This window comes from Mobula birostris, chromosome X (genome assembly GCF_030028105.1).
Source record: "Mobula birostris isolate sMobBir1 chromosome X, sMobBir1.hap1, whole genome shotgun sequence".
In the NCBI taxonomy this organism is placed as follows: domain Eukaryota; kingdom Metazoa; phylum Chordata; class Chondrichthyes; order Myliobatiformes; family Myliobatidae; genus Mobula; species Mobula birostris.
This window is the reverse complement of record NC_092402.1, coordinates 30,657,424-30,682,612: the sequence shown is the minus strand read 5'-3', so window position 1 is coordinate 30,682,612 and position 25,189 is coordinate 30,657,424. Positions and strand designations below refer to the sequence as shown.

The window sequence follows — 25,189 nt, the reverse complement described above, 5'->3', positions numbered from 1 at the left end:
GCACTACAGTAAAAGATATTTAGTACTGCACAGATGAACTAGAACATTAATAGCTGTCCAAGGGTTGGTAGAGGTTAAAAATTAGAATTAATTGAGAACTTCAAAATTTTCAAAAGAATTGATGGCATATATAAAATAAAAGAAAATTTACAAGTAGACATCAGGGAGATGATTCAAAGAATGAATTAGTAGAGAAAGTCTTACAAACAGTGATTAAGCTTAATTACTCCCTCCTAAAAAGCAAAAGATGCCTGTTTAAGTGCACCATTTTAATTAAGAAAACTATAAAATATTGTTAAACATGGGTGTAAAGGTTTTGAAACAAAATTAGATAGATGGCTTATCACTGCTTGTTTCTTACATTTATATAATGTCTTCACACTCTTTTTAGGATATCTGAAAATGCATTACATAATTAAATACTTTAGAAGCATTGTCATGTCTGATGTACACCTAATGATTTGCCCAAAACAAGTTTACACAAACAATTTGATAATTAACTAATAATCTGAATCTTGGATGAATATCATCCAAGCTTCAGAGGACAATAATATAATAGGATCTTTCACCGCCACCCAAGAGAATATGGGGCCCTTGTCTCATTAAAGAGAAAATTTTCAACAGTGCAGCACTCCCAACATTACACTGAAATATCCAAATAGATCTTTCACGTTCAAAGCTCTGGCTTGGGACTTGAACCAGTAATGACTGAATCAGGTGTGAAACTTAAAATGGTGAGCTGAATGGCAAAATAGGTTTGAGATGAATGGCTTACTCATTCCGAGCACATGAAATTGTATCAGGAACTGGAAGTGTAAATGAAAGGGTGAAAGTATAGATGGATCATGCATAAAACATTCCAGCAGAGCAAAATATGGGAACATTAAAGCAGGGAAGGAAATAAATAAATGGAAAATATTCTGTAGTTTAGAATTGGTTTAAGGGGTAAGCAACAGAAATTCTACACTAATTGAGCAAAATGACGAACTGCTTTCCAAGAGGTTCATTAACATCCCCACAATAATATTAACCTCATCTTCATAACAGAAACTAATATAAAAAACTTAAAAAACAAAATATTGTTCATATGAAAATCTAAAGTAAGGACAATTCTAGAAAATGCATCAGGTAGGTAGCAGCTGAGAAAAAGAATAGAATGAATATTTCATGTCAATGACATAAGTTAACTGCATTTCCCTTACAGTTGCTGCCTGATTTGCTTAATATCTCCAGCATTCATTTAATTGTCAATCATCATCAAGACAACATGCCAAACAATGTCACATGCCACTACACAAGCAGGTTAAACATTGTAGCCTGTCTGATTATGGATGAAGCAACATATCCATATGTTCCTTTTCTTTCCACACAAATATAATGTAAACACAAGGAATTCTGCAGATGCTGGAAATTCAAGCAACACACATCACAGTTGTTGGTGAACGCAGCAGGCCAGGCAGCATCTCTAGGAAGAGGTATAGTCGACGTTTCGAGCCGAGACCAGAAATAATAATGTAGTTACTTTTTGTATTTACTTGTAAAGATTTGCTAACATTACAACTATGAGACTTTGCTGGAAGAAAATTCAGGATTTCACATCTTTTTGCGAAAAGCTCATAACAGACAACTCTCTTTTTTCTCTCTCCATTAAGTGTAATATGCATCTTCTACTGTAAAGCATAATTACAGTATTTCGCAATATCAATACGCTCAGCTAGAGTATTAAGAAAGGATCCCAGGTCAGTGATCTCCTCATGCAAGATGTCCCCCTGATTGCTACATCTAATATGTCTTCGCACCCTTTTCAGGATATCCAAAAATTAAATACTCTTGAAGCACTGTCACATCTGATGTACAAGATGTAATGATTTACCCGAAGCAGGAAATGCACCTGGGTGCAGCTCCATACAGACCGTGTTACGGCACTGGAGTTAAAACCGAGGTGACAGGTGGGAGCTATAGGGAGGTAGTCACCCCTAAATGGCACAGAGTACCACTGTGGCTGTTCCTCTCAGGTATACTACATTCAATACTGTTTAGGGGTGGGGGGGGGGGGGGGACAAATTGCAAGGGTAAAGCTGCAGCAACCAGGTCTCTAGCACTGAGCTTGGCTCTGCGGCTCAAAACGAAAGGGAGAAGAGAACAGTGATGATACCAATGACATAGATCAGAAAAGGGACGAGATTTTGAAGAGGGAACACAGGAAGCTATGTAGGAAGCTGAAAAGCAGGACCACGGGGGTAGTAATCTGACTGCTGCCTGTGCCATGCACCGGTGAGAGTAAGCATAGGAGGATTTAGCAATTGAATGTGTGGCTGAAGAATTGGTGCAAGATGTAGGGTTTCAGATTTATGGATCATTGGGATCTCTTCTGGGGAAGGTACGACCTGTACTAAAGGGACGGGTTACATTGAACCCGAGGGGAAACCAATATCCTTGCAGGCAGGTTTACTAGAGTTGTTGGGGAGGGCTCATAAGACCGTAAGACACAGGAGCAGAATTAGGTCATTCGGCCCATCGAGTCTGTTCTGCCATTTTATCATGGATAATCCCAGATCCCACTCAACCCCATACACCTGCCTTCTCACCATATCCTTTGATGCCCTGACCGATCAGCAAACGATCAACTTCTGCCTTAAATATACCCATGGACTTGGCCTCCACCGCAGTCTGTGGCAAAGCATTCCACAGATTCACTACTCTCTAGCTAAAGTAATTCCTCCTTCCCTTGTTCTAAAGGTCGCCCCTCAATTTTGAGGCTGTTCCCTCTAGTTCGGGATACCCCCACCATCGGAAACATTCTCTCCACATCCACCTTATCTATTCCTTTCAACATTTGGTAGGTTTCAATAAGATCCCCACATAAAGCTGCTAAATGCTCATTTGTTAACCCCTTCATTCATGGAATCATCCTCGTGAACCTCCTCTAGACTCTCTCCAATGTCGACAAATCCCTTCTGAGATATGGGGCCCAAAACTGTTGACAATACTCCAAGTGCAGCCTGACTAGTGATTTATGAAGGCTCAGCATTATCTCCTTGCTTTTATATTCTATTCCCCTTGAAATAAATGCCAACATTGCATTTGCCTTCTTTACCACGGACTCGACCTGCAAATTAACCTTCTGGGAGTCCTGCACGAGGACTCCCAAGTCCCTCTGCGCCTCTGACGTTTGAACCTTCTCCCCATTTAGATTATACACCACACTATTGTTCCTTTTACCAGAATGCATTATCCTACATTTCCAAACACTACATTCCATCTGCCACATTTTTCCTGCCATTCGTCCAATTCAGAATCAGAATTATTATCACCGGCATGCAATGTGAAACTTGTTAACTTAGCAGCAGCAGTTCAATGCAATACATAATCCAGCAGAGAAAAAAATAAGTGAATCAATTACAGTACATATGTTGCATAGATTAAAAACATGCAAAAATAGATATACTGTACATTAAAAAAAGTGAGGTAGTGTCCAAAGATTCAATGTCCATTTAGGAATCGGATGGCAGAGGGGAAGAAGCTGTTCTTGAATCACTGGGTGTGCGCTTTCAGGCTTCTGTATCTCCTACTTGATGGTAACAGTGAGAAAAGGGCATGCCCTGGGTGCTGGACGTCCTTAATAAAGCATGCTGCCTTTCTGAGACACCGCTCCCTGAAGATGTCCTGGGTACTTTGTAGCTAGTACCCAAGATGGAGCTGACTAGATTTACAACCCCCTGCAGCTTCTTTTGGTCCTGTGTAGTAGCCGCTCCATACCAAACAGTGATCCAGCCTGTCAGAATGCTCTCCACAGTACAACTATAGAAGTTTTTGAGTGTATTTGTTGACATGCTAAATCTCTTCAAACTCCTAATAAAGTATAGCAGCTGTCTTGCCTTCTTTATGACTGCATCAATATGTTGGGACCAGGTTAAATCCTCAGAGATCTTGACATCCAGGAACTTGAAACTGCTCAGTCTCTGATCCCTCTATGAGGATTGGTATGTGTCCCTTTGTCTTACCCTTCCTGAAGTCCACAATCAGCTCTTTCATCTTACTGATGTTGAGTGCCAGGTTGTTGCTGCACCATCACTCCACTAATTGGTATATCTCACTCCTGTACGCCCTCTCATCACCATCTGAGATTCTACCAACAATGGTTGTATCATCAGCAAATTTATAGATGGTATTTGAGCTATGCTTAGCCACACAAGTCCTACTGCAATCATGTTGCTTCCTCAGTACCACCTACCCCTCCCATTACCTTTGTATCTGCAAACTTTGCTACAAGGTCATCAATTCCATTATCCAAATCATTGACAAACAATGTGAAAAGTAGCCGTCCCAATACTGACTCCAGGGGAACACCATTAATCATTGGCAGCCAACCAGGGAGGGTCCCTTTTATTCCCACTTACTGCCTCCCGTCTTGCCAGCCATTCCTCTATCCACGCCAGTATCTTTCCTGTAACACCATAGGATTTTATCTTGTTAAGCAGCCTCGTATGTGGTACCTTATCAAATGCCTTCTGAAAATCCAAGTAAATGACATCCACTGCTTCTCTCCTTTGTTCACCCTGCTTGGCTTAAACTAGTTTGGCAAGGGAACGGGAACCAGAGTGATAGGACAGGTCAGAGGATGGTGCAGTTCGTGTAAAAAAGTAAATGTAGCAAGTAAAGAGACTGAAGAAGGATTGGCAGTGGACTCGGCAAAACTGCAATCAGTAGCATGGGTTGAAATGTATCTATTATAATGTGAGAAGTATCAAGAACAAGAGTGAAGAACTTGGAGGATGGATCAGTGCATGAAACTGTGATGCTGTGGCCTTTACAGAGACTTGACTGTCACAAAGCAAAAATGACTGCTAAATGTTCAGGGGTTTAGATGTTTCAAAAGGGAACGGGAGGGAGGTAAAAGAAGTGGTGGAATGGCATTTCTAATCAGGTACAATATCACAGACGATTGTCTACTGAGTTAGTGTGGGTCAAAGTCAGAAACAGGGAGGAAGTAATCACTCCATTGGGAGTATTCTGTAGATCTTCCAATAGTGACAGAAACACTGAGGAGCACATTAGGAAGCAGATTTTGAAAATGTGGAAAATAATAGGGTTGCTTTCATTCGTGACTTCAACTTCCCTAATGTTGATTGACACCTCTAGTGCAAAAGGTGTAAATGGGGTGGAGTTTGTTAAGAGTTGTCCAGAAAGGATTCATGACACAATATGCAGACAGGCCAACTAGGAAGGGCTATATTGCATTTGGTACCGAGCAATGGATCTACTCAGGTGACAGATCTTTCTGGGTAAACATTTCAGAGACAGCAACCACAACTCCTCAACCTTTACCATAGCCTTGGACAGGAATAGGAGCAGACAATATGGGAAAGTATTTAATTGAATTATCATGCGATGATACAGGAATCTGGGAGTGTGAATTGGGAACTAATGTAATAAGGGAAATGCACAACAGAAATGCGGAAGCTGTTTAAGGAGCACTTGCATGTGGTTCTGGATAGATCTGCCCATTTAGACAGGCAAAGGATGGTAGGTTAAGGAACCATAGTTAACAAGAGACGTGGATCATCTAGTCAAGGGGAATAAAGAAGTTTACTTAAGGTTTTGGAAGTAAGGATCAGACAATGCTCTTGAGAGTTACAAGGTAGCCAGGAAGGAGCTTAAGAAGGGACTTAGGAGAGCTAGAAAGGGACTGGGAAAGGCCTTAGCTAGTAGGATTAAGGAAATCCACCCCCCCCCCCCCCAAGGCGTTCTGCACATACATGAAGAATAAGAGGATGACTAGAATGAGTCTAGGAATGATTAAGGGTAAAAGAGGAAATGTGCCTAAAGTCAGAGGTAGGAGGAGGTCATTAATGAATACTGCTTTAGTAATCACAGTGAGACTGATGAACTGCCCTTGACAAATGACAGTGTCGAACAGGATAATATGCTGGAACATGTCGATGTTAAGAGAGACTATGTGCTGGAACATTTGAAAAACATTAGGATAGATAAGATCAGTCAGGATATACCCAGGTTACCATGGGAGGCAAGGCAAGAGATTGCTGCACCTTTGGCGATCATCTTTACGTATTCTCTGGCCACAAGAGTAGGACCAGAAGATTGGATAGTAGCAAGTGTTATTCTTTTGTTTAAAAGAAAAGGTCAAGGGATAACCCTAGGAATTATAGACCAGTCTTACAAGATTCTTAGAGACAACATTTATGAGCATTTGGAGAACCATAGCCTGATTAGGGATAGTCAACATGAGACGGGCAGTTCATGCCTCACGAACCTAACATTCTTTGAGGAAGTGACAAAACAAATTGACAAAGGTAGAGCGTCGAATAGTCGGCTGGTGGCGTAGTGGCATCAAAGCCGGACTTCGGAGCGAAGGTTTCCGAGTTCGAATCCAGCCGGCTCCCTTGCACGCTTTCCATCCATGCTGGGTTGAGCGTCAAACTAGCAACTCGACCTCGTAAAAATAAGAAAGGCTGCATCCCGATGACTCCACTTGGAGTTAAGGGCTTTCAATAATTCAAAATCAGAGCGTCGGATGTGGTATGTGGATTTTAATAAGCCATTTGACAAAGTTTCCCAGGGTAGGCCCATTCAGAGAGACAGGGGCAATGGGAACCAGGGAAACTTAGATGCAGCAGATTGGAACATATTCTGCCTGGAGGTCGGTAGCAAGTGGTGTTCCACAGGGATCTGTTCTGGGACCTCAGCTCTTTGTGGCTTTTATAAATGACTTGGACAAGGAAGTGGAAGAGTGGGTTTATAAGTAGCAGATGACAGGAAAGTCAGTGGGATTGTGGATAGTATAGGTTGCCTAAGTTAAAACAGGACATTTGATAGAATGTTGAGCTGGGCTGAGAAGTGACAGATGGAGTTCAATCTGGAAAAATATGAAGTGATGCACTTAAAGGTTCAACTTGAAAGCAGAGTACAAGGTTAATGACAGTATTCTTAACAGTGGAGAAACAGAATGATATTGGAGTCCACATCCCGCAAAGTTGGAACTCAAGTTGATAGAATGGTTAAGAATGCATATGGTGTGTTGACCTTCAATAGTTGGGGGATTGAGTTCAAGAGCCACGAGGTAATGTTGCAGCTCTATAAAACTTTGGTTAGACCAGATTTGGAGTATTGTGCTCTGTCTGTTCATTTCATTATAGGAAGGATGTGAAAGTTTTATAGAGGGTGCAAAGATTTACCAGGATGCTGCCTGGATTAGACAGCATGTCTTATGAGGATAGATTGAGTGAGCTAGGGCTATTCTCTTTGGAGAAAAGGAGAAGAAGGTGATTTGATAAAGATGTACAGGATGATAAGAAGCATAGACAGAGAGGACAGCCAGAGACTCACCTCCCCCACCACCCAGGCAGAAATGGCTAATACGAGGGGGCATAATTTTAAGGTGATTAGAGGAAATTATAGAGTGGGGGGGGGGGAAAAGGAGTGTCAGAGGTAGGACTTTTATTCTTAAATAGCGGTGGATGTGTGGAAAGTTAGTAGCAGATACATTAGGGACATTTAAGAAACTCTTAGATAGGCACATGGATGAAAACAAAATGGAAGGCTATGAAGGAAGGAAGGGTTAGATTGATTTTTAGAGTAGTTTAAAAGGTTAGCTTAGCACTATGTCGTGGGCCAAAGTGCCTGTACTGTGCTGTACTGTTTGTTTCTATGATGACAATGTCCTGCTAACAATCAAAACTGGTTCAAAGTAAACAAAAACACACATTTAGAAAGTTTTGTACAGAAGGTAGCTGATACAAACATAATGAAACTTAGATGGACAACAGCAGAGTAGACAAAAATAAATGTAAGGGGTTTCTTCTTTTATGTTACTGCTAAGGCTAATAAAAATGGCTTCTTTGTTATGTTATAATAAAAATGGCTTCTCTGTGATGTTAACTCTGAGAGCGGTTCTCTCTAGCAGCTTGTTTGGGTTATAATTACTGTTAACGAGAATTTTATTCATTTGCTAACCAATTGGGATGGATGTTATTCTTTCTCATGTCTGTAAGCTATTGTTTTCACGGGCTTTGGAGAGAAGGTGCGATGGGGCAGAGAGAGGAGACGCAATGCTGTAAGCTGGGTGATGGAATAGACCCCGTGCAGGACTCCGAGGCCCAGGGTCTTCGGTGAAGAGAGGACAACAGACTCGTGTGGAGCGTTTGGTTGATCACCGAGGGTGGTCCCATTCGAGGGTTGGTGGAGTTTGGAGGACATCGACTGGAGGAAGGGGGATCCGGTTCTGTAAGAGCTCCAATGATGTGTGCACAAACTGGTTAATGATAATGGCGCCTTTTTCTTTTAATAGTTAAACAGTTCTTATTTTGTTCCTTTCCTATCTACATAGTCAAAGTATGAGTTATAAAGTGTAATCATTTAATCGCATATGGTGTACTATGTTATTTGGCGTGGTGGAGTATGTCACCAGGGGGCTGCATAAAGACCAAGATTTAAAATTCAGCAATGTTCAAACCAGAAAAGTCTATTTTAGATTCATGAAGGAAGCAAGGCTGGAATTTACATATTACACCTGTTTAAAATAGAAAGGGCCAAATCTAGGAACGATAGCTCTGACAACCTCGTATCTCTGGTGAAGAAGCTTCACAAGACCATAACCTGAGAGAAAAGCATATAAATTGAGGAAACTGATAAGTACATGAAACTTTGCATTTTAAAAATGATGGCTCTCAGTTCAAAAGCAGCATCATTATACCATGGTCAAAACACTCGTTATAGCTCAGCTGGACAATTTAGAGAATGTCATAGCCTCAAAAAGGATGCAGAAATTCATTTGTATGGCATCAGGCATAAGAGGCTTTAAATATGTAGAAAGACAAGAGGGGTCATATTGCCCTTTTCACAGCAAACAAATTTAGTAATATCTTCGAGATTCATGAGTTTTAATTGTGTAAACTGAAGGAAATTGGCCATGGCAGAAGGAGGGAAAAACAGATTTTAAATTGATTGGCCAGTACTTTTGCAGCTTTCAAAAGGGAACCATACAAACAGTCAAAAACAGAAAAATAAGCAGAGCAATGGGAAAAAGGCATGGTGTGATCTAACTGAATAGCTCTCAAGGAATGACACAGACATGGGATTATAGACTTCTGTGCTTGTGCTCCAAAATTCCATGGTTCCGTGGAACTAAATGCAGATGCTCTCAACACCCAAATAGTATTGTATTAATGCATTTACATTAAAAAATTTGATTTGCAGCACAATTGTAAATGTAATTTCACAAAACACTTATGTAACGGATTTACACCATTAATTCTCAATTCAAAGATATTTAGTCTGGTGTTCAAACAGACTGGCACAATCCTAATCAAAAGTAGACACTTGGTATTTCTGGTGTTTATTTTACTCCAACAATTTAAGAGTAAGCATCATTAAGTAATTTTAGTAATAGTTCTGTTTCCAAATTACTACTTCAAAAAATATGAAATTTAATTCCTTTATTGCTGCATTTTTAACCCTGCTTCCCCCTTCCCCAAACACATAGATAGACACAATTGTCCATACCTGCCTCCTTCGATCACTGTCCATTTACTCACTAGGCTTCCACTTCACCTTGTTAGGATGCTTCCTGAGGGAACACAATCGGCATGGTATGACTGCAACAGTGAAAACATGCCCCATACATGGTTCCTAGCTCTGCATGAACATATAAACTAGAGGAGCAGATATAGGGTTATTTGATCACAGTGATGATGAAAACAGCATGAGGGAAAACTACTGGGCATATTTTAACATACAAATAAAGACTGTGAGATATTTCCATTCCCAGAACATAAGAGAACTTTGGAACAGGCTCAAGATTTATGTAGAAACAGTATTTCATCAAATTCCATCAAGCAAGCACTGAATCTAGCTCTGACTGAAACAGAGATCATGTCACACAAAAGATAGGTACTGCACTTCATTGGGAGCAATTGCCAGAAGCAATTTTACTTTCATAAGTCCACATTATCTCTGCCCAAATATTTTTGCAGTTTTCTTAAGTCATTTACAGGATATGGACATCAGTCGCCACTTACTGCTCTTTCTTAAGTGTCCTGTTACCATATTGCTAAGATTCCATTATTAATGCAAAAAAAAAATCACACACTAAAACTAAATAAGAGATTTGTCAGTTAAGACTCTCAAGCTACTTCCATGATGTACAGTCCCAACTAGCTCTATTACTAAGGAAACTGTTGTGAACACAGGTAAATAAGCATAATAAGTAAAATTGCAACTGTTTTGAAGTTTCAGGATTGGAAAAGTTTAAAGCAAAATGTTCATCACCATTAGTAGAAGACACAAATCATGTAATTAAAATAAACTTCATGCTGGGAGGGCTTCATGCCAGACAGCATTTACATAATGCACAAATTGGGGGCAGGGGGTGGGAAATCAGACAGGAGAAATGTCAGAAATAAATCAAAAATGTACACTGGAACTTTAAAGTTGATACCCCCCCCCCAAAGGCAGCAAATGGTACTAACGAGTCAATTAGTTTGTGAATAGTAGAAATGAAGGATCACAGACAAATGGAAAATTCCAGCAACCAGCTAATAATAGCGGTGATCTAAATTCCAGTAGCAAGTGCAAGAACAGTAAGATGAATGTTGCTGAGTTAAGATGTGAAACTATTTTCAATGAGAAGGAAGATTTGCTTCAAGTAAGTTGATATTCTCCCTTTATGGAACTATTAAACACACAAGGTAAAAACAGATATCCAGGATCATGCTATGATTAGCAAAAATTTAGAAGCAAAGCAAGCAGGAAAAATAGTATCAACAGTCATTAAAGTAAAAAGATGAAAGAGCATTCTCAGATGAATACTGCAACTTCACACAAGGATGATTGAGCAAAAAGATGCAAGAAAAAAAAAAGTCAGGAATATCCCAAAAGCAGTAAGATGGAAACAACTACCCTTTGAATAGTCCATACGGAAATAATGGCATTGCTATCATGACAGATGTATGTTCTTAAAGGAATAACTAAACATAAAATACCACGGATAACTGCTAAACAAAAATATGCAAGGCAGCAATTGTGATAAATAGTGATAAACACTGCAGAGGCATCAGTGTACTGAACAGGCTTGATTGGTGCCCAAGTTCACCAAGGATTACAATGCGGGTTTCACTATTGTCGCATCACTTACTATGTAAAAAGGATGGAACCAGGAAACAGAATACAACTTTGTAACAATTTACTAGTGGTCCTCAAACTGGATTCAACAGGCTTTTACAGATATATTGTACAGTTTACAACAAACTTATAACAAAATCTGGGTATACAACTTAAACAAAATTATCAGAATACGACATTGCTGACAAATACTGAATTTACCGCCCATCTCAAATTGCCCATAAGAAGATGGTGGAGAGCCGTCTTCTTGACATTCAACAGACCTTCTGGGTAAAGTATCCCTTCAGTGCATTTCAGTCAGCAATTCAGAATTGTGACCCCACAATGATCAAGGACCAGAGATATATTCCCAAGTCAGGATGGTATGTGATTTGGAAAGAAACCCGCAGCACCTGTTACCCTCATCTTCCTAGTTGGCAGAGGTTGGTAATTTAGTTTATTAATGTCTCACGTACCAAAGTGCAGTGAAGGACTTGTCTTGCATACCATGCATACAGATCAATTCATTACAACAGTACAGGGTAAAACAATAACAGTGCAGAATAAAGTGTTAGTTACAAGCACAAATAAACCATAAAGTACAGGGTCAAAGCAAAGTAGATTGAGGTCAAGAATCGATTTTATTGCACTAGGAAACCATTCAATAATCTTATAACAACAAAACAGAAGCTGTCCTTGAGCCTGGTACAAGCCTGGAAGGAACTGCTGGAGTACCAGGTGGGCAACTGCAGTTTTTTTTTTTAATTGTGATAGTTCATAATATTGCCATGGTACTCCAGATCCAGAGAAATGAATGCTTTGGGTGGTTGATGGGAATGCAAATCGAACAAGTTTTCTCCAAAATGGCAGTTTCTGAACAGTTATTAGTGCTGCACTCTTCCACGCATTTGGAGAATACTCCATCAGACTCCTGACTTGTGCGTTGTCAATGAGGGAGACTGAGGAGTCAAGACATGGATCACTCACTCCTGGATACCCAGCTTCTCACCTCCTCAAAGTAACTGGCTGTTTTAGTGAATTTACTGATCAATAGACACTCCCAGGCAACTTTTGGAGGATTTGAATATTGAGAAAATGCGGCTGAGCAGATACTCCCCCTTTTTCATTCAAATTTTCAGCAAGCCTTCCCACTTCAGCTTCATTATGGAGGCAAATCATTAATGAAGAACTGAAGACGCCTAGCCTAAGGTCACTACCCTAAGGAGTCCTTGCAGTTTTGTCCCAAGATCAAGAGATTCTGCAGATGCTGGAAATCCAGCAACACACACAAAATGCTGGAGGAGCTCAATAGGTCATGGAATTGAATAAACAGTCAAAGTTTCGGGCCGAGACCCTTCATTAGGCAAAAGTAAGCTTGCCAATTGCTAATGATATAATCAAATGTACATGCTTGCCAAGGTGAACAGAATCTAGAAATTCTCAGACCAATTTCCTGATGGGCAGGAATTCCTCAGGAAATGGATACTGCTATATTAAAATGCATGCACTAAATAAATTGCATGTTTAATTGCATGTACATTAAATGTCCAGTTTCTGGGCTGTTTGAAGCTTTCAAAAACCCACTTAAACAAGGTACAAGTTCTCAAATACATAATAGAGCACAAATACTTCAAATTTCATGAATCCAGTTCAGTAATGAGAAAGTGGTTATGCATTTTTAAATTATCATTTTCAATTATTTAAAATTGGGTTAACAGTGAGGAGAAACTGATAAAAATACTTTGTTTAAATCATTATTGATTACTCACCTGCAATTTTAATAAAAAATTTAAGTGTAAATACATCACAGAATTCAGTCAAGATTTTTACAAATTACAGTACATTTTGAAATACTGTCCAATAAAACTGTTTCAAAATGGGTTCATAGGTAGCTTGAGAAAAAGAAACTCACTAACTAAACAGTTGCAATTTGTAGCACAATGTGGCCAAATCACACAAACTACCCAAGGCAGAAATTCTTAGCCATCTTAAACTACAAAAAGAGGAATCAGCTAACTAGAACTACAGATCAGAAGGAATTATGCTCAACATAAACACAAGATATTCTGCTGATGCAGGAAACCAGTAATGCACACAGAATGCTGGAGGAACTGATTAAGGATCTCAGCCCAAACCGTCAAAAGCTTATTTCCCTCCGTAGATAACTGTCTGACTTGCTAAGTTTCTCCAGCATTTTGCGAGTCAACTACATAGGGAGTACAACATGGGTAAGTACAAGGTCATCCACTTTGGAAGAAAAACAGAAGATCAGATTATTTAAACAGTGAAAGATTGCAACATGCTGTTAAGCAGAGGGACTTGGGAGTGCTGTTGCACAAATCTCAAAAAGTTGATTTGCAGTGCAACAGGTTATCAAGAAGGCAAATAGGATTGTGGAAATGTACTTTACTTGCAGTAACAAAATGGCATTTTTGTCCATAACAAAATGTACCAGAGGACTTTGCTAATAGTGTTTGTGCAACATTATGCTGCTGGAGCTCAAGTCCTTGACAAACTGCAGACCAGCAGATGCATTACTGGAAGAATGCCAAATACACTGATTAAGTAGAAGGACAGAATACACCCTTTCCTTAAACTGAGGCACTGGTTGCTACACTTATGTATAAAGGAATTACTATGCTGTTTGTTTTGTTTTTAGGCTATCACCAGCACTTGTGCAGTGATGGTCTCCCTTTGCTGCAAGTAAAATAAACACATTTATGATTGATTCACTCCAAGTTCATTGTCGCTTGTTATAGGACACAGTAAAAAAGGTACTCAACAGAACTTGGGAGGTTCCACTGAGATCATGTGTTTAGGTTTCAGGAGCTGACTATGGGGGATTCTAGTGACTGCTTGCTCCCAGGGAAACTCTGGCAGAGGAACAATCACCAAAAAGCAAGATTACTGTTTGGCCTTTCCAGGCAGATAGCAAATATGAGTTGTGTCCCCTCTCCCATTCTATACAAAGTTCAAAGTAAATTTTATTTTCAAACCATATATAGGTCACCATATACAACCCTGAGATTCATTTTCTTGAGCACATACTCAGCAAATCTATAGAATAGCAACTATACAGGATCAATGAAAGATCAACCAGAGTACAGAAGACAACAAACTGAGCAAATGCAAATATAAAGAGCAATAGATAACAAGAACGAGAGATAATGAGATAGAGTTCTTGAAACTGAGATCATAGGTTGTGGGAACATTTCAATGATGGGGCGAGTGAAGTTGAGTGTAGTTATTCCCTCTGGTTTAAGAGCCTGATGGTTGAAGAGTAGTAACTGTTCTTGAACCTTATGTGTGAGTCCTGAGGCTCTTGTACCTTCTACCTGATGGCAGCAGTGAGAAGACAGCATGAGCTGAGTGGTGGGGATCTGTGATGATGAATGCTGCTTTCCTATGACAGTGTTTCATGCAGATACGCCCAATGGTGGGGAGGGCTTTACCCATGAAATGTACTGGGCCAAATCCACTACTTTTCATAGAATTTTCTGTTCAAAAGGCATTAGTGTTTCCATAACAGGCAGTGATGCAGCCAGTAAATATTTTCTCCATTACACATTTATAGAAGTTTGTTAAAGTTTTAGATGTGATGCTGAATCTCCGCTGACTCCTGAGAAAGTAGAGGCGCTGCCGTGCTTTCTTCACAATTGCACTTATGCGTTGGGTCCAGGACAGGTCCTCTGAGATTTAAACCCTCTCCACTTCTGATCCTTCGATGAGGACTGGCTCACGTCTGGTTTCCCTCTTCTGAAGTCTATAATCAGTTCCTTGGTCGTATTGACATTGGTGTCATAACAACAGCCTCTCACTCACTCAGCCAGGTTTGCAAACTCCCTCCTATATGCTGATTCATCACCTTTGATTCAGCCAACAACTGTGATGTCATCAGCAAACTTGAATATGACACAGTCGTAAGTGTAAAGCGAGTAGAGCAGGGAACTAAGCACACAAGCCTTGTGGTGCACCTGTGTTGATGGAGATCACGGGGGAGATGTTGTTGCCAATCAGAACTGACTGGGGTCCGCAAGTGAGGAAATCCAGGATCCATTGCAGGAAGTATTGAAGCCAAGGTCTTGGAGTTAATTAATTAGTTTTGAGGGGACATTGCAAGTTGTGCTGTCTATTGAGCGTATCAGTTTCTCCTCTTCGCAATTCCAATGCTTTTGGCACAGTGAACAGAAATATATGGGTATCAATGATTAGATTTGACTGGTAAGAGCATTAGGGACACACCAAATAAAATCTAGCATCAGGGACACACTAGTAAGGATAATATTTGTGTAAATGGAATAGGTGGATAATCTACTAATGTCCTGAAATCAGGCCCAGTGCAGGTTAGAATAGGGGATCAGGATTTATGTTATAATTTTTTTTACTTTCTCTGGACATGCCTGTAAACTTACGTAGAAGAAATTTATTGTGTAAAATACAAACTACTATTACCTACACCAGCCGTCCCCAGCCACCGCGCCGCAAAGCATGTGCTACCGGGCCGCGAGGAAACAATATGAGTCAGCTGCACCTTTCTTCATTCCCTGCCACGCACTGTTGAACTTGAACATAGGGTTACCAACTGTCCCGTATTTGCCGGGACGTCCCGTAATATTGGGCTAAATTGGTTTGTCCCGTATTTCCCCCGCTAAGGTAGAGCATTCCTATGAAACCTTTCGTGCTGAAATGGCATGAAGCGAAGAAGTAAGTACCATTAATTTATATGGGAAAAATTTTTTGAGCGTTCCCAGACCCAAAAAATAACCTACCAACTCATACCAAATAACACATAAAACCAAAAATGCTAACATATAGTAAAAGCAGGAATGATATGATAAATACACAGCCTATATAAAGTAGAAATAATGTATGTACAGTGTAATCGGGAAGATGAAGGCAAAACCAATTTGTGGGAGAAAAAAAATCGGCACAAACACGCATGCGCACACAGGTGCCCACACAAGGCTTCATGGTCATGGTAGTCTTTTTTTGGGGTAAAGTGTCCCTGGATTTGACTGCTACTTTTGTCCCTTATTTGGGAATGAGAAAGTTAGCAACCCTAACTGTAAAAGACATATTGAGGTGAGTTTAACCCTACTTGAACACCACCCCCCACCCCCCCCACCACCCGGTCCGCAAGAATATTGTCAATATTAAACTGGTCCGCTGTGCAAAAAAGGTTGGGGACCCCTGACCTACACTACTGAGGGACTTAATGTGTGTATACCAGAGAGCTATTGTGGATTATTCCACTTCCAGAGTAGTCAACCTAACTTGCATAAATGGCAGGTTTCTCACTACCCACTTACCAAAGAGTCTGAAATTTTTTTTATGAGAGTGCCTTGAAAGTGTCCAGAGATTTCGCTAGATTCTGTTCAGACCTGCAACTTAGTGACACTGTTATCTTCACAGTATGAGTTATTATGACTCAGCTGGAAATGACCATTTTATACACCAGAAATTAGACCTTTATATTGATAAGGAAATTGGTCTTCATATTCTTGAAATATGCATGGGCAATTCCAGTATTGCAGCAGCAAAGCAACTCCCCCACAAGGTTCAGCTGACAATACAAAATTGAGAGAACAGGGAACCGCACCTAACGTTAGCAGTTTCTAGAGGTAAGGCAGCAAAGGACCTTGGGCCAGTGGTCAAAGGTCTGCAAGGACTGCCATAAAAGACCTGGAGAAAAAAAGGGGCTGTAACCAACACGATGGCTTTTGGTACCACCCAGATGGACGGCCTGTGGCTCCTTCAGAATTGTCACCATGGATTGCCTGCTGTGTTCACAAGTTCACACATGCAAGAGGGGATTGACGTCATACAAATCAGACATGGTATGTCCCTAGTTTATCACAGACTGTAAATCAAGTTTGTGAACAATGTATGACATGGATTTTACAGAATCCAAGGAAACTAGTGAAGATGCAAGGATCTCACCACCCTCTGATAAACCTTTCACGCTTTTACAGATGGATTTTATAGAATTACCTCCATGTGAAGGATATACAGTGCCTATAAAAAATATTCACCCCCCCCCCCAACCCTTGGAAGTTTTGTTTTACAACATTGAATCACAGTGGATTTAATTTGACTTTTTTGACACTGATCAACAGAAAAAGACTCTTTCATGTCAAGGTGAAAACAGATCTCTACAAAGTGATCTAAATTAATTACAAATACAAAACACAAAATAATTGATTGCACAAGTATTCACCCCCTTTTTAAAATAACACCAAATCATCACTGGTGCAGCCAATCGGTTTTAGAAGTCACATAATTAGTTAAATGGAGATCTGTTTCTGGAGTGCAGTCAAGGTGTTTCAATTGATTGTAGTAAAAATACACCTGTACCTGGAAGGTCCAACTACTGGTGAGTCAGTATCCTGGCAAAAACTACATCATGAAGACAAAAGAACACTCCAAGCAACTTCACAAAAAAAGTTATTGGAAAGCAAGTCAAGAGGTGGATACAAGAAAATTTCCGAACCACTGAATTACCTGTACTTGGGGTACAGGTAAGTCAATCATCAAGAAATGGAAAGAATATGGCACAGCTCTAAATGGACAAGTAGGTAATCCTCAAAAATTGAGTGACCATTCAAGAAGGGGACAAGTAAGGGAGGTCACCAAGAGACCTATGACAACTCTGGAAGAGTTACAAGCTTCAGTGACTGAGATGAGAGAGACTGTGCACACAACAACTGTTGTCCGTGTGCTTCACCAGTCGCAACTTTATGGGAAAGTGGCAAAGAGAAAACCACTGTTGAAAAAAAACTCACACGAAATCTCGGCTAGAGTTTGCCAGAAGACATGTAGGAGACTCTGAAGTCAGCTGGAAGAATGTTCAATAGTCCGATAAAACCAAAATTGAGCTTTCTAGCCATCAGACTAAATGCTATGTTTGGTGTAAGCCAAACGCCACACATTAAAAAACACACCATCCCTACTGTGAAGCATGCTGTGGGAATGCTTCACTGCAGCAGGCCCTGGAAGGCTTGTGAAGGTAGAGGATAAAATACAGGGAAATCCTGGAGGAAAACCTGATATAGTCTGCAAGAGAACTACAACTTGGAAGATTTGTTGTCCAGCAAGACAATGACCCCAAACATGAAGCCAAAGCTACACAGAAACAAGGCCAAGTCAGAATCTGGATCTCAATCCAATTTGAGAATTTGTGGCTGGACTTGAAAAGGGCTGTTCACTCATGATCCCCATGCAATCTTACAGAGCTTGAGCAGTTTTGTAAAATTGCATTGCCCAGATCTGCAAAGCTGATAGACTTATCCACACAGGCTCAAGGTTGTAATTGCTGCCAAGAGTATATCTACCAAATACTGACTTGAAGGGGGTGAATACTTATGTAATCAATTATTTTTTGTTTTGCATTTGTCGAGATGTTTTCACTTTCTCCGTTGATCAGTGTCAAAAACCCAAATTAAATTCACCGTGATTCAATGTTGTAAAAGAATAAAACATGATATGTATTGGACATTATTGCATTATTGATGTTTTCCATGATGGGTTGAAGTATTTCCTTGTAGAAAGAATGACGCAGTTATAGTAGCTAAATGTACATTTAAGGAAGTCATCCCGAAAATTCAGCATCCCTTGGAAACTGTCTAGTGACTACAGTACCCACTTTACTGAGAAGGTAATAAAAGCCTTACTAATAGACCAACATTTCCATTGTAGCCACCATCCTCAGTCATCAGGCTTAGTAGAAAGAATGAATAGAACCGCCAAAAACAAGGAAACTGAATTGAGATGAAAACAGATACTACCTTTGGTCCCTATGACAATTAGGCCCAGAGCCAATAGGACTGCTGGATTGTCCCCATACAAAATCATAATGGGGCAGCCATTGTGCCTACCATTTAATTCACCACTGAGAATTAAGCAAATGGGCATACATAATTTGAATGAAAGCATGCTGGTCTATTGTGTATCTTTGATAAAATGTATTACCAAGTACCATCGACAAGTGAAGAAAGCACAACACATGATGGAAGACACTACGTGTCACGACAGAGAGCCTGGAGGTTATGTGGTTGTCCAGACACTTAAGAGGAAAAATTCTTTGCAACCTTGGTTTGAAACACCACTCCAAGTACCATTGGTGACTAATACAGCTATCAAGGTCAGAGAGAAAGCATTGTGGATATGCACCTCGCACTGTAAAATGATTTCTGAGCCAATAAAAATGCAAGACACCTCAACACCGCACTGATCGTCCTGCTCATACTGGCAATGCTGGAACTAACGGATGCCCCGGCATATATAAACAGTGCCCCTGCATGATTGGTGCAAACAAGTAGTATGGGGAAGGGCTGCTGTTACCTTGCCTATGTAGTGCCCCACATGCGACGCTTGGCATCACAACCTCATCACCTTCTGGTCCAGTAGTATCAGAGGTCCATAACAGATGCCAAGAGATTCTGGACGATAGCCTTCGCTGGAATATGGGACCACTAGACTGTCCTGGGAACCGATTAATATGGCAAGGGCTTTAGGGAAAATAGCAAATGAGATCCCTATGCCCTTGATCAAACCCAACAAGCATTAACCAAGTTGTTGGCAGAACTGGGGGCTGTTCATACACTTGCATTACAGAACAGAATGGCTTTGGATTTTATTCCATTGGGAAAAGGGGACAGTTGTGCCCTGACCAGGCAAGAATGCTGTACTTGCATATTTGACAAATCAGAAAATGTAACTAATTTGGCAAACCACATTTGAGAAACTACCAAAGAGATTAAATAGGGGATCAGTATCACAACTATTACACTCTGGGACACTGGGAGGATGGTGGACAACTATTCTGCATTATATATAACAATGGCTGTTATTCTTTTACAATTTTTTTGTGAAGTAACAGGACAAAGAAAAGAATGTTAAGAAAGGGGTGGGTACTCGTTGAGCTGGACGGATGCAAATAGGATTTTGGGTTGGGATTTGAAACTGCATCACTATTATATAAACACATATGCATATTTCAATTACTGTATTTGGTGAAATGTAATGTTGTCATAAAACAAAGTGTTGTCACCAAAAGGATGGAATGTGGAAATGTACTTTACTTGCAGTAACAAAATGGCATTTTATCTGTAACAAAATGGAACCTGTATTGCACCAGTACTATGCTAATAGTGTTAGTGTAACATTAATCCAATGGAACCAAGTCCTTGACAAACTGCAGACCAGCAGATGCATTACTGGAAGAATGCCAAATACATTGATTAAGCAGAAGGACAAAATGCACCCTTTCCTGAACTGAGGCGTGGGTAGCTGCACTAATGTATAAAGGAGTTACTATGCTGTCTGTTTTTTTAGGAGGCTATCACCGGCGCTTGAGCAATGACAGTCTCCCCTTGCTGCAAGTAAAATAAATGGGCTTATGATTGATCCACTCTAAACTCAGTGTTGTTCGTTAAAAGACGCTGCCAAAAGGTTCTCAACAGAATGTTGGTCTTCATTGCCAAAGGAATTGAATTTACGAGCAGGGAGGTTGTGATGCTGCTGTACAGGGTACTAGTGAGGCCACACCTGGGTATTGTGTGTAGTTCTGGTCTCCTTACTTGTGAAAAGATATACTGGCTTGGAGGTGATACAAAAAGGTCAACAGGTTGATTTTGGAGATGAGAGGGTTAGCCTATGAGGAGAAAATGAAATGCGTCACTTGGAGCTATACTTGCTGGAATTTTTAAAAAATTACCTGGGGAGGGGAGCATTGGGGGAGAAAATCTTATAGGAACATAAAATCAAGAAAGGGATAAATAAGATGTAGAAATTGTTTCAACTGGTACATGAGACTAGTACTAGCAGACATAGCCTCAAGATTCTGGGGAACAGATTTAGGACAGAAATACAGAAAAACCATTCTCCGCACCTCCCCCCTCCCCAAAGAAATATGAAACTGTGGAATTCTCTGGCAGAGAAGCTGAAGACACAGTTAAGACAGATTTTTGCATAGCAGGGCAATTAAGGGAAGAAGGCAGGTCAGATGGAGCTGAGTCTACAGCCAGATTAGCCATAATCCTTTTGAATGGCAGAGTAAGCTTGACAGACCGGATGGCCTACTCCTGCTCCTATTTCTTATGTTCTTGTGCATCAATCTTGAAGTTGGTGTTTGAATGCAGTTATCAAAGCACACATTCAAATTCAAAGAGCAAAAAGGGTGCTGAGACATGATACATGTATACAAGGCCAGGTGAAACAACTAAAATCACTGAATCATTTTAGAACTTCTCTGTCAAGGCTTACATTTCCATAAACATTCGCTTATCCACAAAACTGCCAACCCCATGGCCGTGGCTCAATAAATCTTTACAAACTTACACACATGCATCAACATCTTAAACATCAACTTACTAGCTTAAATATCTTCACAGCATTGCCGTAACCCCAATTTAAGGTTTCCTGGCCTTGACCTTCAGTTCAACCTTCCTATTTTCATCCCACCATTGGCATGCATCTTTCACTTAGCCACATGCTCTGAAGTTCAAACTAAAACTTATTTGCCTCCCTTTTTTTGAATTAAAGTCCACCATTATGACCTTCTGATTAGTTCCTGTCTTTGCATCTGACTCTGTCAGATGACATCTAAGTGACTTGCTGCTGTAAAACACAATGAACAATAGCATGTTGTTGAAAATGAAAGGAGGAAACAAGTACTGGTCAAATCCCAAAAATATTAGAAAGATAACAAATGATTTATATTAGCTAGCCTTAAGGTAATGATTCAAATTAAAGTGCAAGGATAGGTCAGGTTTAAAAATGACTCAACCCTGAAATCAAGATTTATTTTACTGGGGGAAATTATATATACTTGTCATATGGAGGTAGAATTTAAGGGAAAAAAAACATCAAAGAATACCTTTCTGATAAAATTTCTACATTCATTTCCAATCATCTTACTCTAATATACTGTACAAAGGAACACTAGAATGAGATAGTAGACAGCACTCGGGCAAGAGAAAAATCAAGAATGAGGACTGGTAATGAATTATAAACTTAAGTACATAATTTTGTTAAAGAGTGTGGGGTGGGAACCTGACTTTAGGCTGACTCATTACATATTCTTTACTTAAGGGAACTGGCATTACAGGGAGCAATCAGCTTAGCACTTTCTTTTCCATTAATCAGTTTGATGTCTGGTAAATACTATGTAAATTACACCGTTTCCAAGTTTTGAAAGATATTGAGAAAAAGAAAAAATGTTCCTAACTTTAAAAGCATCCCCTTATAGCTTAAGATTGTAAAATTACCTTGTCAAAATGCCTTTCAACAACATATCCTCTGACTTGCAAGAGCTTCAGAAATATCAACCTGTTTCAGTTTAAGCAGTGTCTGTTCTTGTTTTTAAACACATTAGAGTTTTGGGCTGAATCACTGGGAACTTTCACAATATTGATTGCAGTAAAAAGTGTTACTCCATAAACAGAGTGAAAGCATCTCAGTTGTAACCATATTCTTCTCCCAATCACCCACGTAATTTAAGTTCAGCCACTAAACTTTTACAGATCAGATTACCTAACTCACAACCTTGGAAATAAAATCAAGTTTTAGATCCATTCTGAAACAAGTAGCACCAAGAAATCCTAAGATTTGCTGTATTATCCTTCAACAAAAATTAAAGCCATGACAACTTAAATCACACAACAAACAGTAATACATTCCAAGCTTTAAAAAAATCACATCCAAGTTCATAAATCCAGAACCAGTCAAAGTTACAACACACAAATGACATGTGCACAGAAGATGGATTCCACCAATGCCAATGGTAACCATTTACTAATCAGAGAATGGCAGCAGTCTGGAAACCATACTCAAGAGACCAGCAGAAGTAGAAACCTTCAAAACTCTTTACCTTTTAAAACAGTTCTTAGATATATTGTTGAAAAGCCCCGACAAACAGGGCTACGAACCTGATGCTAGAAAGTGAGAAGAAATTGTGCAGTTTTTCTTTGTTAAATACTTTTGATTCCATGAAACAATGGCTAATTCCTTTTTCAAAGCACACCAAACACCTGGAAAACCAAGCTCCTTCACTAATCAACCCTTAATGTCTATGAAGTGACACATGATCTCATATTCTTTGGTCCACCTCTCAGTGAGCATACACATTGAGGAAAGAATTGATTCCTCCATCACCTTTGGCTATCAACAGAAGAGTGCACAAAGATCAAGACCTCAAAGCCATCTCCAGTTTCCCACCCTTACACACAGTTCAAAGAATATGAAAAACTCACAAAGAACACCATGAACAATGCTGCTACAAATTATTTCATAGATCATGAAGCATAATCAAGATTGCTCAGGGCAAAACTGTAATAAAAAATGTTTGATGCCAAAGATGAGAAGCAAATGCAAAGTCTGCAAGAAAAATCAGTGGAGATAATTGCCCAGAATTTATTTTGCTCATCTGCTTTATGTTATCTAGAACTTCATCTATTAAGTGGGACAGAGTATATGCAGAATGTGCAACCAGAGGGCTTTTAAACCTACAATGCCTTCCATGATGTGCGAACAAGAGAAGGAATGCTACACAAAAGAACGCTAAAATTAGTAGCAGAAATGTATCCAATGATTGCCTATGTATAACTGTATCGAATTAAACATCGGATAACATTGATACTAAAAGGTAAATCACATCAAAACTTCACGGTAACAAAGAAACTAATCAACTTGTATCAAAAAGAAAGTTCAATGTATCAAATGTTAAAATAACTCGAATGGATCCTTGTTTTAAACTGCAAATTACCAGATGTCCGTCGCTGACAGCCTTGCTCCAAGGTTATGAGCTCATATTGACTATATAAACCAACCGCAACACGTCAACTGCTCGCAACAAAATCTCGCATTATAACGCAATGCTGTGCGTTGCTCAGATTTTGGAGCTGCTTCGTGCACCGCTCAGGCCGCCCCAGCCCCAGCCCCAGCCCCCACTGCTCAGCAGCTACCACTTTTTTTTTTGCACGAACCACTTTCATTCCATCAAAGCCCGAGGACGGAACAAATAAACTCCCCCAAACCAATCAGGTGGCGAATTCCGCGCTGAGCGACAGCTGTCCCACTAATCGGAAGAGAGAAGGGGCGGGATTGACGGCAGCAGCATATTCGCGGGCTCAGGACGCAAAGGCAGCGCTTTTTGGTGCTTTCCGTAGGCCTAGAGGCTGCGAGGCCCAGGGACCCTACTTTCCTACCGGCGGTTGGGCAGCGCGGCGAAAGCACCGAGGGTTCCGCAAATCGATAATGCACCAAGCCGAGGATGGGTGCAAAAACGCAGCGCTCAGAACGGCTGGGGTGCCCATCGGCAGGGCGGTGGTGTGTGGGACGCGGTGGCCCACCTTCCTGCGCGGCATCCTCCACTGCCACTTCCACTCGCACACTTGGCCACCGCTCACGCCGTTGACCGTTGTTGTTTTCTACCACTTCCGGCACACAAGCGGAAACCAACCACCCCGAAATTCCGGGTGATGTAGATTCAGTTTTTGCCCGGAGCATTTGGTTCCTATTTCACAATCAGGTGACGGAACAATGGCCTGAGTCTATTGCAGAAATCTAAATCAAAAATTAAAATGTATTTTCATTTAGTATGCCCATACGTTGTAATCTATTATATATTAAAGGAGCAAGTTTGAATCCTGCAGTGGAGAATGTTGTTCTTCTGCTGGTTTTGCTTTTGATCATGACATTCCAATTTGCAAATTAGTCACTCGTTTTTACTGTTAGACCATAGTAATAATGCGTAACTTATTAAGTCACAACCATTTATTTTAATTAGAATTTATTTAATATTAGAATAAAAGCTATATTATACAAAGTGTGCAGGGGACCATAGAACATAGAAATCTACAGCACATTACAGGCCTTTCAGCCCACAATGTTGCACCAACCACATAACCTGCTCTAGAAACTGCCTGGAATTTACGTACCACATAGCCCTGTATTTCTCTAAGCTCCATGTACCTATCTTCGAGCCTCTTAAAAGACCCTATTGTATCTGCCTCCACCACCCTCGCTGGCAGTGCATTCCACACACCTACCACTCTCAGTCACGTAGAGGAGG

The 25,189-nt window shown here is 40.3% G+C and overlaps 1 protein-coding gene across 5 annotated transcripts in view; it reads right to left on the bottom strand.

The window, feature by feature from the left end:
- kat7b (K(lysine) acetyltransferase 7b) overlaps nucleotides 1-24,562 on the bottom strand; it is an 87,851-nt gene extending 63,289 nt beyond the window's left edge. For 2 of the 5 annotated variants that reach the window (XM_072249572.1, XM_072249576.1), the window contains exons 1-2: nucleotides 24,468-24,557; nucleotides 9,523-9,586 (exon numbers count right to left, since the gene is read on the bottom strand). In XM_072249572.1, the coding sequence (XP_072105673.1) occupies nucleotides 9,523-9,546 (24 nt within the window). In that variant the 5' untranslated portion in view covers nucleotides 9,547-9,586; nucleotides 24,468-24,557. Of the gene's footprint in view, nucleotides 1-9,522; nucleotides 9,587-22,385; nucleotides 22,406-23,881; nucleotides 24,001-24,467 lie in introns of those variants that run through there. The other 3 variants (XM_072249573.1, XM_072249574.1, XM_072249575.1) reach the window with 3 other exon arrangements.
- Nucleotides 24,563-25,189: the final 627 nt, after the last annotated feature.